The sequence below is a fragment of the Mobula hypostoma genome, chromosome 18, assembly GCF_963921235.1.
Source record: "Mobula hypostoma chromosome 18, sMobHyp1.1, whole genome shotgun sequence".
Lineage (NCBI taxonomy): Eukaryota > Metazoa > Chordata > Chondrichthyes > Myliobatiformes > Myliobatidae > Mobula > Mobula hypostoma.
The window spans coordinates 36,970,819-36,988,551 of NC_086114.1; the positions used below are offsets into that span (position 1 = coordinate 36,970,819).

The 17,733-nt window shown below is 40.2% G+C and overlaps 1 protein-coding gene across 1 annotated transcript in view; it reads right to left on the minus strand.

The window, feature by feature from the left end:
* Positions 1-319: 319 nt before the first annotated feature.
* Positions 320-17,733, minus strand: part of ldb3a (LIM domain binding 3a) — a 179,264-nt gene continuing 161,850 nt past the window's right edge. The window contains exon 20 of the mRNA XM_063070731.1: positions 320-16,254. Within this exon, the coding sequence (XP_062926801.1) occupies positions 16,165-16,254 (90 nt within the window). The 3' untranslated portion in view covers positions 320-16,164. The remainder of the gene's footprint in view (positions 16,255-17,733) is intronic.

The window sequence follows — 17,733 nt, forward strand, 5'->3', positions numbered from 1 at the left end:
ACGGAGAGGAGATATTCAGGTGAGGAGAAAAGTTAAGAGGCCAGAGTAGGGATACTGTTCATGTACCTTATTATAGATAGTTGTTATTGCCAGAGTCCATTGGTGTCAATTTTTGCTCATCTTAACAGCAGATTGTGATTCCAAAACACAAAACAAAATTTTGCTATTCAATGTAATAGTAGTACCTGCATTTTGATATCAAAAATGTAGTTACAGACCTGTGCAATGGTATTTTTTGAATATCTGAACAAGGTTACGTGACTGATTGCAGTTTATAGTTATTCATTCAGTTACCCTGACAACAAAACATAATACCAACTCCAAGTAAATTTATTTTTTATTCATACAATGTCAGAGACATATCTTTCATGCATTCAATGTCATGCAAAGTTGAAAATAATAACAAACCCTTTGGCCTCCAGCCATTCATTGCAGTCCAGATGTTCTACAGGACTGAAAGCTTGGAACTTTTAGGTACAGGGAACAATCTAAATTACATACAAATTGTGTTTGCAAAATCAGCCTAAATTCCATCTTTAAAGAACTGTTTTTGCAACAGCATGGGCATATTGCATGATTTCATATATAAAAGCAAACATATTTAAAAATCCATAGCACAATTTAAACTTCTGTGTGTCCAATGATACATTTGGTATTCTAATTTATCAACCAGCACTCTAAAAATAAAACTCAAATTAATCACCCATGGTAGAAGGCAGTACCATCCTAATTAATGCCACATGCTCATAAAGTAGTTATTTTTGCAGTTGTATGAAAGCAACAGCATCAGTAGCACTCACTCCAATCTCATGCCATAAAATATAGACTGAGAAACATTCCTATAGCTTCAATTTGGCACACATTTTTAGCTTAAAAAAAAGAGAAGAAACAAAATTAAATGACCTTTAGGCAGTTCACATCCCGTTTACACATTTGTTCATCTTTTTTCACAACTATAAGTTGAAGCTGTTAAAGGTCTTTGCTGTAAAATGCGCAAAAATTAAATGTTCTGTCTGCAGAAGAAATAGATCAGACGCACCAAGAGATCCAGTTCACCGTTTTTGGCTTTTTTTTTGGTAACAAACAAAGCAAAGTAGATTGGATAAGTAAAATGTGCAAAAATCAAATGTTCTGTATGCAGAAGAAATAAATCAGACGCACCAAAAGATCCAGTTCACCGTTTTTGGCTTTTTTGGTAACAAACAAAGCAAATAGATTGGATAATTAAATTACAAATCTATCATATTTAAAAAATAATGATCTTTTCACAATATGCTGAATTTTGTATTTTCCCAATGATAAATTCAAGAATGGCCCCAGGGAAGTAATTGTCCAACATCATGAAAGAAAATACATATTAGATTTGTTAATCTGCAATTATTACAGTCACAAGGTAAAATATGTGAATAGGCAAATCTATTAAGAGCTTATTCTAATCTTAACCTGTTATTGGATGTATAATTTCAAATTGTTACATTATATTTAAAGACAAAAGTTAAGTCATTAGTTTTCTGCAGAAAACATAGTATAGTTATTTCTTTTCCATTTTTACATGTCACAGCAGCGATGTAGATATAAAACATGAATGTTATCTCACAAAATCAAACTTTATTGATGAGCAAATCAAACCTAATGTGGGCATTGTCTTGATCTGATTGACTTTTGTCTGTCTTCCTCCGTCCTCTATTGAGAATACTAGTTTATTTTAGAGGTGTAACAAAACAATTTGATGGCTAAAAAGGTATAAGTAAGACAATGTCATTTTGAATGGATTTCCTGTATTGATAAGTACTCTCTCTAAAACTGGTCTTTCTGTGAGGTGACCACAATACAAACAGTCTCTTAAGTTTTATGTATTAATAAAATTGAAGTATTAATAACATTTGGTTAAAAAGTTGCTTTTCTTCCAGTGAAAGTAGCCTTACACCGTGATGCCAGGGTTCTTCTGTTTTGCCTCTTTTGACTGTTTGTAAATAATAACTATTAACTGATGACTAATAAAAGAAACTAAGTAAATTTGATGCTTGTGTTACTTGAAAGTGGCTGCTCACCCTCTGCCATCTAGAGTCAATATGCATTTCATACTGTTGTTTACATGGAATTCTCTGTACAATAAATATTAACCATCTAAAGGACTGTTAAACTGGAAGCTTCTGCTCAACATTACTGCAGTTTGCTTAATAACAGAAGAAACAGGAGAGGACCAATTGGTCCATAGTGCCTATTCCACCACTCAATAAAACCTTGGCTGATATTTTACCTCACAGCCACTTCCCTGTGCTAAGCCTTCAGTTTTTGGTTCATTAAATGATTCCTATCGTGGGAGAGTCTAAGACCAGAGGACGTAGCCTCAGAAGAGAGGGACGTCCATTTTGAATGGAGATGAGGAGGAATTTCTTTAGCCAGAGAGTGGTGAATCTGTGGAATTTGTTGGTACAGGCAGCTGTGAAGGTCAAGTCACTAGGTATACTTAAGGCAGAGGTTGATAGATTCTTGATCAGTCAGGGCATGAAGAGATACGGGAAGAAGACAGGTGATTGGGGCTGAGAGGGAAAATGGATCAGCCATGACAAAATGGTGGAGCCATCTTGATGGGCGAAATGGCCTAATTCTACTCCTACATGAGGAAGAATTCTACTCCTATATCTTATAGTCTTAATATCCATCGAATTAGCATTTCAACTTGACAGATGTACAGATATTCAAAGGATAAAGTTGCTTTACACCCCTACTTCACAAGTGTTTCATCGAGAATTATTGCCATTATCTACATGTTCAACTATGTGCTAGCGACAAGCAATCAGTTGTTTGGCAATTCCTTTCATCTTACAGATGACGCTCAATATTTTGTAATGATGCAAGGTGTCGACCCAAAACATCAACAATTCATTTCCTCACTTAGATGCTGCTCAACCCACTGAGTTCCTCCAACAGCTTGTTTATTGCTCCAAATTCCAGTATCTGCAGTCTCTTGTGAGTCAACATTGTCCCAAGAGTGCCCAACAACAGACAATCCAGGACAACATGGTTCAGGTGCCCCTACAATGTTCCAAAAGATACATTGCATGTGAATGACACGATTTTATATCCCAATAGAGAAATCCCATCAGGTTATAATGGAATATCATTCCAGGAAGTGCCTCACTAAATAGTCAGAAAGTCAAGAAATAATTGCTTTTTACTTTAGAAGTGATTACACAATACTTAACTCTAACAGAAATACCTTAATGAAATTGAATTCTAGGGTTATATGTTTTCCCTTTGTTGGTGCAGAAAGTCAACAAAATTAGCTTGGTTATTTCTTATGATAGTTTGTGAATAATAGCTATAGTTGAATGAACAAAAAAACTGTCAGAACTACCAGATTCCTGGTAAGTTGGGTCTTAGAAACAAATTTTTTAAAAATCCAAATTAATAATTTTAATACTAAGCCCTAAGGCACAAGATGGAAGAGATGCAGAATGGCTACTGGAATGGCTGAGCAGATTCAATAGAAATTTGGGTATCCAATAGAAATTTACACCAGACCTTTCAGTCTGATAAAGATTAGTCCAGCCCAGGGTTGGCAATCATTTTTTGAGAGCATGTGCCCAAATTTGCAATAATCCTTTCAAACATTCTCTTGTGTGCCATGGTAATTTTGAGCAGAGATTATCGCTGACTAATGAATTACCAACAATAATTCTGAACTCTTAAAGAAAAAGGATGAGTCCTGTTGCTTATTTACTTGTATTCATTGTTTTGCTATTAATAAAATTGTAAGAGATTGAAATTAATTAGGCATTTTAAAAAAATTAATCTAAAAAACAAATAAAAATGACATTTCTATATAGATTTGTTATTGTAACTGTTTACTATTCAAATACCAATGTCTACATCAAGTCTGTGAGGATTTCAAAACATACCATCCGGCATCCTATGTTCTTGTAACCATCTAGCTAACCATCCTGTAAAAACATCTCACTACTTGGGGTGTAAGATATCATTCACTGCTTCATCTGGCAGTTAAGGTAACCATTGTATATCTTTATTGTGTGAGGGATTTAAAAAATCTAGAGGTGACATTGTATGCCACTTGCCAACATATTCTTTTGCGTGCAATCTTGGGTACATGTCATAGGTTCACTACCATTGATTAGCCAAAAGCTACAACCCTCAAATCTAATCAATAAGCTTCAAGACCTTGGCCTCAAACCTCCTCATGCAATTGGATCCTCGATTTTCTCACTTGCTGACCCCTGTTGGTTCAGATTGGCAACATCTCCACTGTCACAGGCCAAAGCAAAGGTGGTGATGAATCAGTATATAGGAGGGAGATTGAAAATCTGGCTGAGTGGTGCCATAACAACAACATGTCACTCAATGTCAGCAAGATCAAAGAGCTGATTATTGACTTCAGGAGAAGGAAAGCAGAGGTCCATAAGCCAATCCTCATAGGGGGAATTAGAGGTGGAGAGGGTCATCTTTAAATCCTTTAATGTTATCATTTCAGAAGATCTGTCCTGGACCCAGAATGTAAGTACAATTACAAAGAAAGCATAGCAATACTTCTACTTCCTTAGAAGTCTGTGAAGATTCACCATGTCATCTAAAACTTTGACAAACTTCTATAAATGTGTGGTAGAGAATATATTGACTGGTTGCATTATGGCCTGGTGTGGAAACACCAATGCCCTTGATTGGAAAATCCTACAAGTATTGGATACCACAAAGTCCATCAATGGTAAAGCCCTCCCCACCATTGAGTATATTTACATGGAGTACTGTTGCAGGAAAGCAGTATCCCTCATCAGGGACCTCCGCCACCACGCTCTCTTCTCACTGCTTCCATCAAGAAGGTGGTGCAGGAGCCTCAGGACCCTCTCCAGGTTCAGGAAGTTATTATCCCTCAACCATAAGGCTCTTAACTTCACTTGACCCATCACTGAACTGTTCCCACAGACAGTGGACTCACTTTCAATGGTACAGAAGCTTTGCCAATTTTTTTTTTTGAAGACATTGAAAAATATCTAAAGGAGAGATCTGTTAAGATGAAAAATCCTGTGGCAGTTAGCAAGTCAAACTTAATCAGTAAGCCTGTATTGACACGTTTATTTACTAGGAGATTAAAGAAGACTTGCCAAAAACTGAAGAGGCTGACCAGAAGAATGAGGGCACCTATTATACCCTGGCAACCCAAAGTGGAACAGATCTTTGAAGGTGCTGGGTCAGGAAGTACTCAGTTGACATTTCATGAATGCATGTCCACTGGGGTCAGTCACTTGTCTGAACTTTTCTGTTTCCAGAAAAGGATTTGGATTCCCAGCATTATTAGATAATATGCCATCTGAAAATGCTGACCAGCTTGACCTAATTTTGTGTATCCAATCCACTGTCACCAACTGATCATGACTTAAAACTCATCCACCTCTGCTTTCCAAAAGTGTGCATATGTAATTACACTCTGCCATTACATCCCCATCCCCTCAGTACCTTTACTTCTCAGTGTCCAACATCATTTCCCTCAGTATTCCAAAAAGCCTTCTAGTCACTGCTAACTCTGCCCCTTCAAACACCACTGATCTTATCCCTTTCTGAAACTCCCCCCTCCCTCCCCACTTCACAATGATCTACTTACTGCCTGTTTGATCCCATCTTCCAGCACTTCTCTGTGCATTCTTACATGTCAGGCCCACAACACATGTTATCTTGGGCCTTTTCACTTGATTTAATACTGTTCTTTGAGGTCATTAATGGAACTGATGTGGCACCTCCATCAAGTTACTTAGAGAACTGTGTGTACAGCCCTGGATACTATGCTACCCAGTAGAGAGTGTGCAGAAGAGATTTACCTGTTTGTCGCCTGGAATATAGGTCTGTAGTTATAACGGGAGATTGGATGGGGTGGGATCATCTCACTGGAACACATGAGCCTGCATATCGACATTATGGAGGTTTATAAAATTATCAGGGACATAACCGGAATCTTTTTTATCCCCTTGGACAGGGGAATTTAGAACTAAAGGGCACAGGTTTAAGGTAAGAGGGGATGAGTTTAAGTGAGATCTGAGGGTTGTTTACCCACATGGAGAATGGCAGTTATCTGAATGAGCTGCCTTTCCAGATGCAACTTCAATGTTTAAAGGTTGTTTGGGCAAGTACTTAAGATAGGAAGAAAGTTAAAGAATAAGAGCCTAATGCACACAAAAGGGATTAGTGTAGACAGGCATCCCAGTCAACATGAGTCACAAAGGCCCATTTATGTGCTGGAATGATTTCATGATAAATTCAGCTGATTGCACTTTCAGTCCATGAGGAATTTCCAGATCCATATTCTCGCTGAAGGCAATGATTGTTTAAGCAGGCTGCCTAAGATATCTGGAGCTCATTTCCCAGGCCAGAGCAGAGGAGGCATTGAGATGGCATCCTGTAACCTATCCACAGAGTCAGCAGATGATCTGAGAGCTGGACAGAGAAGAGGCAGATGTAGTTCAACAACTGAAGTGAAGTGGAAGGTCAAATTGGAAGGCACAATACATAGCCAATGACAAGATTCTTAGCAGTGTGGAAGGACCACACTGTTTTTGGGGTTTTTGGGGCCCACACCCATAGATCCCTTAAAGTTGCCACACAAGTTGATAAGCTTGTATACAAGGCCTGTGGTGTTTCGGCCTTCATTAGTTGGGGGGGGGGGACTCAGTTCAAGAACTGTGAGGTAAAGTAGCAGCTCTATAAAATCCTGGTAGACCACACCTGGAATATTGTGTTCAATTCTGGTTGACTCATTTTGGATTGATGTAGAAGTTTTAGAAAGGGAGCAGAAGAGACTTATCAGGATGCTGCCTGGATTAGAGAGCATGCTTTGTGAGGATGGTTGAGTGGGCTAGGGTTTTCTTCTTTGGAGCAAAGAAAGATGAAAGTGACTTGATAGAAGTGTAACAAGATGATAAGAGGCATAGGTCAAGTGGACAGCCTGAGACTTTTTCCCCCCAGGCTGGAAAAGCATAATTTTACAGTGATTGGAAGAAAGAATTGGGCGGGTGGGGGGGGGGGAGGGATGTCAGTGTAAGGAGTTTTTAGACAGAGAGTGGTGGGTGCATGGAATGGGCTGCCAGGGGTGGTGGTAGAAGGAGATATATTAGGGACATTTAAGATAATCTACGATAGGCACATGGACGCTAGGAAAACGAAGGGGTATGTGGAGAGCAAGGGTTAGATTGGTCGAAGGGTAGGTTAAAAGGGTTAGACTGGTCATAGGGTACGTTAAAAGATTGGCACTGCATTGTGGGCTGGAGAACTGGTACTCTGCTGTGCTGTTCTATGATCTTGCATCGTGCAGTGAATGTCATAATTTTAGATGAATGGTGTCAAACGTATTCGTTCTAATTTGTATTCTACTGTGTGTGGTATGGTCATGACATTAACTCTAAATATAAGTGTGACCAGTTTGACGTTGGCCTGTGACTACTTGGGCAATCTTCTGGATAGGCTTACCATCTCCTTTCAGATCTGTTTCTAAGTCACATGGGTCTGACTAACAATACTGATCTTTGTTGTCATTTCCTGCATTTTCTATTGGGCATGCTCACTATGTAGGGGGAGAAAGGGAACAGCTTGGCAGCAGGTGATTGGTAAAAGATAGAGTAGGGATGTTGTCTGAAATGAGACACCTCTTATCTCTTAAATGAATGAAAGGTACATTTTTTGTTTTTATAGCTTTATGTCCTCTGTCAAATAATATTTTGTTATCCTATTTGAAAAAAATCAAAGAGGCTGTGTTTCTTTAAATGCTACCTGGAGCATTTCAAAGTTGTCGATGCTTGCAGTTTTCCAGTTCCTTTTTGGCAGTTCTTTCATGCCCGGCCGGCACAAGCTGCACTGGGAACTTGCAATGAATTGTGATCAGTCCTGGAAAATTGCAGGTGTTTTCCCGGTGCAAGGCACAAAACATTATGCAAATCATATCAATTAGCGTCAGCTTCTACAAACATACTTACTGAGCTGTGCAATTTTCTGCAACCCAAACTTAATGACAGTGTTACTATACGTTACCTTTCAAATCATGTACAAATTCCAAGTCCTAGCCTGCTGTGTATTCTGAGAAGATTGTTCACAGACAACTATACCTTAAGGGTATAATTCCTAACAGGTAAAACTTGGAACGAAAAAGTCAAAAGTAAAGCTCCTATCAAACATCACATCTGTAAATAATATTTAATACCATCATAAACTTTTATCTCATTATGAATAAATGCTACTTTCCAGCATCTTAAAACAAAATTTTTTGAACATTGCAGCTCACAAAGGACTTCTGCATTTTACATGCTATGATTAGTCTGATGTTTGTGTGTAAAGCTAACAATATTATTGTCCCTCATCAGCAAACATCTCTACATCTTTCAGTAAAGTCTATTCTGTCGAACAGTCAGAATCTTATCTAATGTTGTCAGCTTCAGCTCAATGGTAAGACTCACACAACTGAGGCAAAACGTTACGAGTGTGAGCACTATTTAGGAGCACGTTACTGAAGCGGCTTCTGCAGTGCAGTACTGAGCAAGTACAGTCTTGTCGGAAATTGTGTCTTTGAATGAAACTTTTTTTTAATCCTATCGTTAACATGGTTGTCAGGTTTGTCAGTTATCTCATTGTTTTCTGTGGGAGTTTGCTGTATGCAAGCTGGCCACTTCTTTATCTTTCAACAGATACACATTTTAAAAGTACAGTATTTTATTCCTTGCTAAGCTTTCAGTTATCCTTAAGTTGTGGAAGGCACTCTAGACTGCAAGTTCTTTCCATTAGTTATCATCTTTCATATAAAAAGTAGTTTGCAAAACAAAATAACATTAGAGTCATTTTGTTGATGCTGAAAGCCAGAGACTAGGTTTTGAAGGAAAATTAGTTTTGGAGGGAGACTAATTAAATGTATAGAAATCACATTTCCTCCACATTTATTACATTTTGATGTGTATTGTTAACAGCACATTGTCCTTTGCTTTACTCTTTCTAAGCAGTGTTAAAACTTGATCTGCAGCAGAATTTGGATGCAGACCCACGGGAAATGTTGTGGTCAAACAGGATGGGATTCTGGGTAACAGAGATGCTATGGGGGCGAGGCAGGATGGAATTAGGAAGGGGGGGACAGAAGGATAAACGTGTATGGATTTCCCACACAACACCCCTGAAAGATGGTTAGATTCTATCACAGGCTATAAAGCAGATGGCCTGAGTAACTAAAGGCTAAAATCAAATCTATTAGTCCACGTAGTTTGCCAAGTTCATGGCCAAATGACAGGTGGTCAGAAGCCGTGACAAGTGCCAGTGTCAGGGCCACATATCGAGACATCGTTAAACTGCCACTATCACTTCATAAATGACTCAATCTGTACCAAGGATTTCCAGGATCAAATTGCACATTCACCTGTTTCAGTATTGTCTTGACTATGACACTGGCATCATTGCTAAATTGCCAGACGAGTAATCCCGAGACCTGGAACAACCATCCAGGGACCTGGGTTCCAATCTCACCCGAGGAACAAATTAAATTTGGAAAATCAGCTGGTCCAAGTACTGATAACTGCAAACCTACCAATTGTTGTTAGAGCCATCCAGTTTATTACTGTCCTTCAGGAGAGGAAAATAACATCCTTGGTCTGGCCTACATGCAATTCCAGACCCTCCCATGTAGTTACTTGTACTGAATAAATTCTGCAATCTGTAGCTCAGAGCAGAGAGCTGGGCTTGAAGAGAAGGTTGCTGAGAGATCAAGCCCCTACGTTTCCTTGCATTTTCCAATCGTTCAGCAACTACAGCAGGAGAAACTTTTCTCATAAACCAGACAACAAATAACATGCTAGTTCAGGTGACATTTAAAAATATTGTTTAAGCAGTTGTAATTTTCTTTCCTACCGTATTTGTAGGGCAAATAAATATTGGAAGCTTAAAATTCAAATGCGTCATGCAGCTGGATGCAGAGAATTCAATAGCAGCAATCTCAAACTTAGATATTTCAGTCGTACATCAAAATAAGAAAAAAGCTCATATCATTTAGTTCATGTAAAATTCAAGGTTCTGGCCTCTTCGTGATTAATGTACTGCACAATCTAGCACAGAGAGGAAAAAGTGGGAGGAAGATTTACACACTTCTGATTGAAACTCCTTTGCTATCTTTTTACCCTTCTTGAGATTTTTCCAGGCAATGTATCGACAAAAATCTCCCTACAAGAGATGAACCTATCATGTGTGAGGTTAATAACAGAAGCACACTTCCCCTTTTCCTTTATATTTCTCATGAGGATGATTGTTACAAGGAAAGAGTTGGTTTCATTTTCTGGTTATTCTCTCTTTCTATCTGATGAGATTAATACAAACCCTGTTTCCCACAGAATCGTGTTACCCTCTTTCCCTGTCACATGAATCAAAGACGAAAGATAGAGGAGAAGAAGAGGAGGAGAAGATGGCGGCGCGACAGCAGCGTGCGCTGCCTCTCCAGTGATTGATATCTGTAATCTGTCAAGTAGGGACCATGCACAATTCTGATTTGATGGAGACGGACGTGAGAGTACGGAGGAACATCTGGAAAACTTCTGAAATGCCCGCTTCGCTGCCGCTTCTACTGTGTGGTGACCGGAATCTCCGGAGCAGAAGGCCCTGAATCCTCGGCTTTGCTTGTTTCAGTGGCCAAGGCGAGGTCAAAGGCGCTTGGCAGAGTATGGCGCTCGGGAGGCTGTATCGGAGGGGCTGGTCGGAGGCTCGAAGTTTTCGGACAGATGGACTCAGTGTCGGCTGCTTCCAAGGCACTGGCAAGTTGACGGTGCCTGGAGGTTTATGGCAGGGAGTTTCTCCCTTTTGCCGCCTGCTATTGGGGACTTGGGAGTCAATCAACTCGGGGACTTTGAGACTTCTTTTTACCGTGCCCATGGTTTGTTCTTCATCAAATTATGGTATTGCTTTGCACTGCTGTAACTATATGTTATAATTATGTGATTCTGTCAGTGTTAGTCTTTGGTTTGTCCTGTTTTCTGTGATATCACTCCGGAGAAACATTGTATCATTTCTTAATGCATGTATGCATCTCTAAATGACAATAAAAGAGGACTGAGTGTTCTCATAATCCAAAAAAATTCAGTGCTTAAGAGTAATGTTTGACAGGGAATATACAAATCATTCAGATTAAAATATTTGATACTCTAGCACCCTCTGTGCATAATGGTAATTCGTTTAGGTTCCTAATTTAGTTTTTGTGGCCTTTTGTTGCTGTAACCATTTAAAGTTCGAATTATTTCAGTCTTTCTTTCTTCAAGAGAGCCTCTGAAAGATTTGCCTTGCTTCCAACACAACAAGGGATCTTCTGCCTAGATGCTTCTGACGGGAATCAGCACGGCAGTATTTTTGAACTGGGAATATTTCAGTTATGAGCACATCTTTTATAGTTGTTTATCAATGCTAGATCTTTTTCAATGCTGATTGCCAGAGGTTAACTCAGTAAATACTTGACATTTAGCTCACTGCGCTTGAAATCATTCTAATTAGAGTAGGGTGTTCTCACAGGCCTCTGACTGCAATGCCTTTCATAGTTCAATAGTTTCACTTCATATCAGAGAAATGTATACAATATACATCCTGAAGTTCTTGTTCTTTGCATAATTAGCTCCATCAGAAACAAATGATCTGGTCATTAATTTTTTCTGGATCTCGTTCTGAACATTTTTTCCATCCATTATAGTGATTTCACGTTGAAAGTACAACAGGTGTAGGGCACCAAATGTCTGGTCCCTGGGTGTGCCACTGAGAAATTCAGTAATAGATAACAGAAAAAATGTTGTGCATCATTGAATAATGGTGGAGCAGGTGAAAGAATCAAAGTTGGAGTGGATGGTGAACAGTTGGGATCAAGGGATAGAGAAGTCTTGGTATGGGGGAAGGTATCAGGGATCAACACAGCAAAATTAAATACAAAGTACAATATTTGCAGTCCAACTAAAAGTTGTCCAATTTGGGGACAATTTGCATTTGTACTCTTTTTTTTTAAACCAAGTTTTAAATCCCAGCCCTTAACAGGAAGTGGAGTCAAAATAAAAAAAACAAGGCAAAGTAGAAGGGTCAGTAGGATCTTGGTCAAACAGGTTTTAAGGAAAGCCTTAATTGAACAAACAAGTGTGAAGAGTGGGGGGAGGGGTGGGGGAGAAGCAGAAGGCTTGAGGGAATCCCCAAGGAGAACCCCAGCAGGCAGCAGCTTCAATGATAGGTGAATGGATGAGGGTTGCACAGATGTTAGAGGAATTAAAAGCTTGGCTGATCTGTTGGGGGGATGATAATAAAGAAGATAATAGATAGCCTAAACCTTCAAAGGATTATATAACTAACCAGGCAAAGTATTCTTATGGTAGTTAACTTCATATCCGTCACATTTTGCGCACATGTCTGTAGACTACTGCTGTACAATGAGATAGATCTTCAGGAGCTCATTCTGTACAATTTCCTATGCAGGAGTGTTTTAATTGATTTATACTGTTTCTCCTGAAGTTAGGCAACATCACTTTTATGTTCCACAGCACCATTTGTTTAATTTTAAGATCTGTTGTCTCTTAACCCCCACACTACTGATCATTCCCGAAGGTCTCCTCTCTCACACCCTCTTTATCCCACTCTTGCTCCTGACCATTTTGCACCCCAACTCATCTCCTTGTTCTCTATAGCTTCCTACTATTATCTTGAACTTCAAACTTGTGTTATCAGTTCATCTCAACATCTGGTCCCTGGTGCACATGTCTCAGTTTGGAATCTGACAGAGTTATCAACATGTAACCACTTATTCCATAGATCTCACACCAGACCCTCCCATCAGCATCATGTAGGTGGACCTAAGGCATTCTGTGCTGAGTAATCTGAGCATTAGGGTCTCTCATGCCTTGTATGGTGGCCTAATCAACCCTATGCTGTGATTACCAGTGCCTCAGTTTGCAGGATCTAAATATAAAAATTTCTTTAGATTGTCTGTTAAAGGAAAGCACTATAAGTAAGTTTGGGAAACTCAGCAACAATAAAGTGCATCTTCCCTCAGGGTCCTTCAATTCACATAGTTCCTTGCCCTTTTTGTGATGCTCAGTGTTATAGAGAGAGTAAGCAACAAAGGTCGGAGATCAACAAGAAATGTGTGACGTGCACAATGTTGGCATCATCACATGGGTGAAATACGATGAGGAAATGACACCCATGTCAGCATGAATCACAATCGGGGTGCCATTTCCCCAAAGAGGAGACACCTGCCACAGTGCTCCAGGTCATGCAGAAATCACCTCTAATGCATAACTTCAGCATATAAAAACACCAGCCTTCCAGTGCTGTGGAAGTTCATTGGTTAAATTAAAATAACCCTGTCTTTTTATCCATCCATGCTTGGCTTGGGAGCCTGACCAAGGTCAATAAAGATCAAGATCCTCAAGCAGTGTCTACTTTTAGGACTAGGGTGGTGGGGTGGACATACGTCTCTACCAAAGGAGCTGTAAGGTGCACCTTCCCTGCAGGTCACACTTGGGCAAGGTGTAGCACCTGCTTAGCCTGCTGATCGGAGTCACGTGAAACCATGGGAGTGGGTGGTGGATGGTCGTATGAGCAGCTGGTGCACATTGTAAGTACTGGTTATGCGACCACTGATGCTAGGAAGACAACCGCTGAATGAAGAGTATTGATACTGGCTGGGGTCACCTGCCCTGTGAAGACGCTGCCCAGAAGGCGGCAATGGCAAACCACTTCTGTAGAAAAGTTTGCCAAGAATAATCATGGTCATAGACCATGATCACCCACGTCATACACCATGGCACAGAATGATGATGATGATAACTTTTAGCACATACGTATCTCACAGATGCATTCTTTTGATGTTTCTTGTATTCTGATTCAAAGATTGTTCGATAATCTCTCCTTGGTCCTTGCTCATCCGTTACAATTGCCAATTAAATCTAAAGTACTTCCTTCTGTTCCTCCCTTTTTAAACTCTGCGTTTAATAAGCAGCAGATGAGCGAAATGCCCAGACTAATTTTATGATAAGCTCTTCGGCAGTCACGTTCCGTTTGCTGGGAAGAAGCAAAAGTAACCTGAATGTTTCTGCAAACATTAAAAATGAAGATGCAAAGCACCATGTGTCCTCATTCTGTGCATCAATCCTTCTCTGTTTCTGTAGCTGAAATAAAGCGAGCCCTATGGGAGGAGGATACGAAGGGGAATATTACCCTATTGTCACAGGAAAAAAATTATCTACTGTGGTATTTGGGGGTGCAGTTACTGAGGTTGACTGAGTGGGGAACATGATGTGGCTGTACATCAGAACCCAAGACACTTTTTATTTAAACCAGGCAACACCACAAGTGATTAACTCTTACATTAAGAATTAAAAAGGGATAAAATCTTACTGCTTAATGTCACTGTTATTCAATAAATAATAAGAAATATCTAACTACCATAATTTCTCATAATACCATATGTGATTAAGTAACACACAAGTGGATGCGCAAACTAATAATATTTCATTTCCACATAGCTGTATGTGACTAGCCTTCAGAAAGCCAAGTCAGATCCGAATAGAAAATGGCCCAGTCAAAGCTACCCCATTTGAGAAGCATTAAGAGAGTTAACTAATTGTAATTCTCTCCTACTTGTCCAGCTCAAAATAGGCATATGTGGACAATGTTAGCTCATGGAAAAATAAATCCCTAATAAAAGGTGTGGTAGGACTTGGGCTGAATTGACAATTGAAGCATAAACTGCATCCAGTTCACATTTCTGCCTAAATTTGTTTCCTTATCACCATACACAAATCCTACCGTGAAGCAGAGCAGTCAGGTAGGTTAAAATGTAATATCATGAGTTCCCTTACAATATATTCTTTTCATGTAAGTATGATAACTTGGAACTGTTTCACTGACATGGCTCTAAAAATAAGCATTTTTAATCAGAGTATCTCGTCCATTAGCTGAAAGTAATTCCATTTTAAAGTAACATTAAAAATGAACCATATGCTGATATTATTAGACAGCAACACTTTCTTAGTAAGTTTAAAATGACCACATTGTTAAGTTATAGGCATTAATTGTGTCCTCTCATCTGAAACAGCCAATTTAATCACTGCCTCCTGTTGCATTTCTGCAAAAGAGTGTACTCAGCAGAGACTTCCAGTTGTGGTACATTCACTCTGAGAACATACCCAGGTTTGTCAGCAGGACCACATTCTTATAGGTGCACAAAAGATTGAGGAGACTTGTGAGTTCAGTGTAATTTGCACTTAAACTTGGTTCTGCCAATTTTTGGAAAATTGCAGCATAAAAAAAAATATCAGCAGCACTAACAGTAATTGCCAGTAAGATTTGTGGAACTTTCCGGTTGCTTTGCAAAAGAGGGCCGGCCTGCCCAGGCTTGTTTTAAGGCTTTAGGTAACTATTTAAACATAAATATGGAATCAGAGATCACAGCACTGAGGGAATCGTGTGTGGTCGGCTCCACACTGCAAAAATGAAAAGCCTCCCTCCTCATCCCCATGCTGAGCAGGCATGAAATTGTGGACAGCACTGGGAGACCAGCCATCATACATACCCACAAGAAGGGTTTTACTCCTTAGGCAGTTATCTTAGAGTATCTAAACAAGAAAAGCCATTGGAAACATGGTTAGTGCTCAGCTAGGGCAGTTCCATGAATCCCTGTACAGACTCAAACAAGACACCGAAAACCAACGACTATCAAATTAAATCCAGGAGCCTGGCAGGGCACTTATAAAAAAGGACAGGACTAGGCCATTGAACACAGTTAGTGCAGATGCAGTCTGAATGATGGCTATTTAACGCAGGTGCAGACACTATCACTGAATTGGAAACCTGCTGGCTTTGAGTAAAAATAGCCATCAGATCAGGATCAGAGGAATAGCATTCATCAAGCTTATCTCTGTAAACTTTCTAGTCATGTGCAATGTGTTTTGTTAGTAGTGAATACGCATAGTGGGATGATACCATTCTGACTGTACATCCCACCCAGCAATTAATTTCTTTCAGCCACGCACAATCTCAGGTAAATTATTCGAAACATCATTAAAACAACAAAAAAAAGAATAAAAAGACTTAAAAGGAAGTTGTTGGTTCTGTTGGTTGGAAGAGCCGTGCTCCCTCTGCCAGGATCTTTCCTTTGATGGTCCCTGATGTTTAAACATTAATGGCGTGAGCATGCTTCTTGCAGAGTGGCTTGTCCTTTTTGGAATAAAATGGCTGACCCTCGAGGTTCATATGGCACACCTGAGGAAAGGCAAACGACAACATCAGTGGATCAAAGTTTAACCGGTGTAGGACAACACACAAACCCGAGTTACAGATACCTTATCAGTGCCGAGGTACAGATACAACCGGTGCACCCAGCAGGGTCAGGCAGAGCACACCTTCCCAACTGTGGACAGCATTGCTTGTCCAGGGGGAAGTCCCAGGCCCGGGACCTACCAGGATGCCAGCAAAGCTCTCAAGATATTTCAGTCTTCCATCTCTACTCATAGGGAAGCTCTTCCACCCTCTTAGCCTGTCACACTCAGGCTCAGGTGTAAGACACACCCAGCTGAGTGTGTAAACCTTCTGCCTGTATCCTAACCTACAAACCTAATACTAAAGGAATGGACTAATTGTCATACAAATTAAAAAAAACACAGGTAAAACAAACTCCCACTTCCTCTCAGTAAGCTCCACAGAAATAAGGGCCCTGTTTGTAGACATGGAATTTACATAAACACACTAGATAGCAGCAGCAACGTGTTCACTCTGCTTCCGGGATTATGGTTCTGCAGAACTGAACTTCGGAAATGGAGTGCAGTAAATGGTATCACCAAATGTGTGCTCAGTGCTTCTGACTGGGATGAATTTCTTGTCAGCAATGTTTAAACAAATTCTTTTCACTTCTGTGTCTGCTGTGAGTTGGAACAGTATCAGTTTAGCATTTTGTTCATCATTGGGAAGGTCAGAAAATAAGAACATCCTGTTTATAATAAAAGCCTGCAGACGTTGGAAATCTAAAATGCAAACAGAAAATGCTGCAGCATATAAACAAGGTGTTATAATTATTTTTCAACATGTTCTGTTCCTCAGAGTTGTGGTTGTAGACAGATACAGCGCACACACTCTGGGGGCGTACCAGGGTCTGTAGGCAGAGCCAGTACACTGTTCTCACAGTTGCACAAAAAGTAGAGGAGACTTCACGCTCAAACGGACCATATCCCTGCCGCTGACACTGCCTACCAACCGTCGTTATGCTGCTGGCGTTTAGGACAGCGATGGAGGTCCTCCATCTCTGGCGCTGTTCAGAACTTTCTCTCGGTTTTCACTGCTGGCAGTCATGCAGGTTCCAGGTGGAGACTCAGGAATACCATTGTACTCAGATTCTTCATTGCTGCTTCCACCACAAGTTTGTTTTACCCGTCAGGGTTGTTAGCTCTGAGCTGACTCCCAGACCTGCTGGACTGCTGGACTACTCTTAGTCCGGCCTCTACCTTTTGACCTGTCTGACGTGGGTGGCCCTACCGAGAGACGAAGCAAAGAGCCCTGACACCAGTCAGCATAGCTCCCCGGGTCATTGAGGAACAGGCCTCCAAACCCAAACACAAGGTGGTCGTCCTCTTGGAGGCCACTGACACTGATCGCATGTTAGTCCCATGATTTTATCCTCTCCACATTGCCATTAATTCCTCCGAGATTCTACCACTCACCCACACACCAGGGGTAAGGTACAGCCAA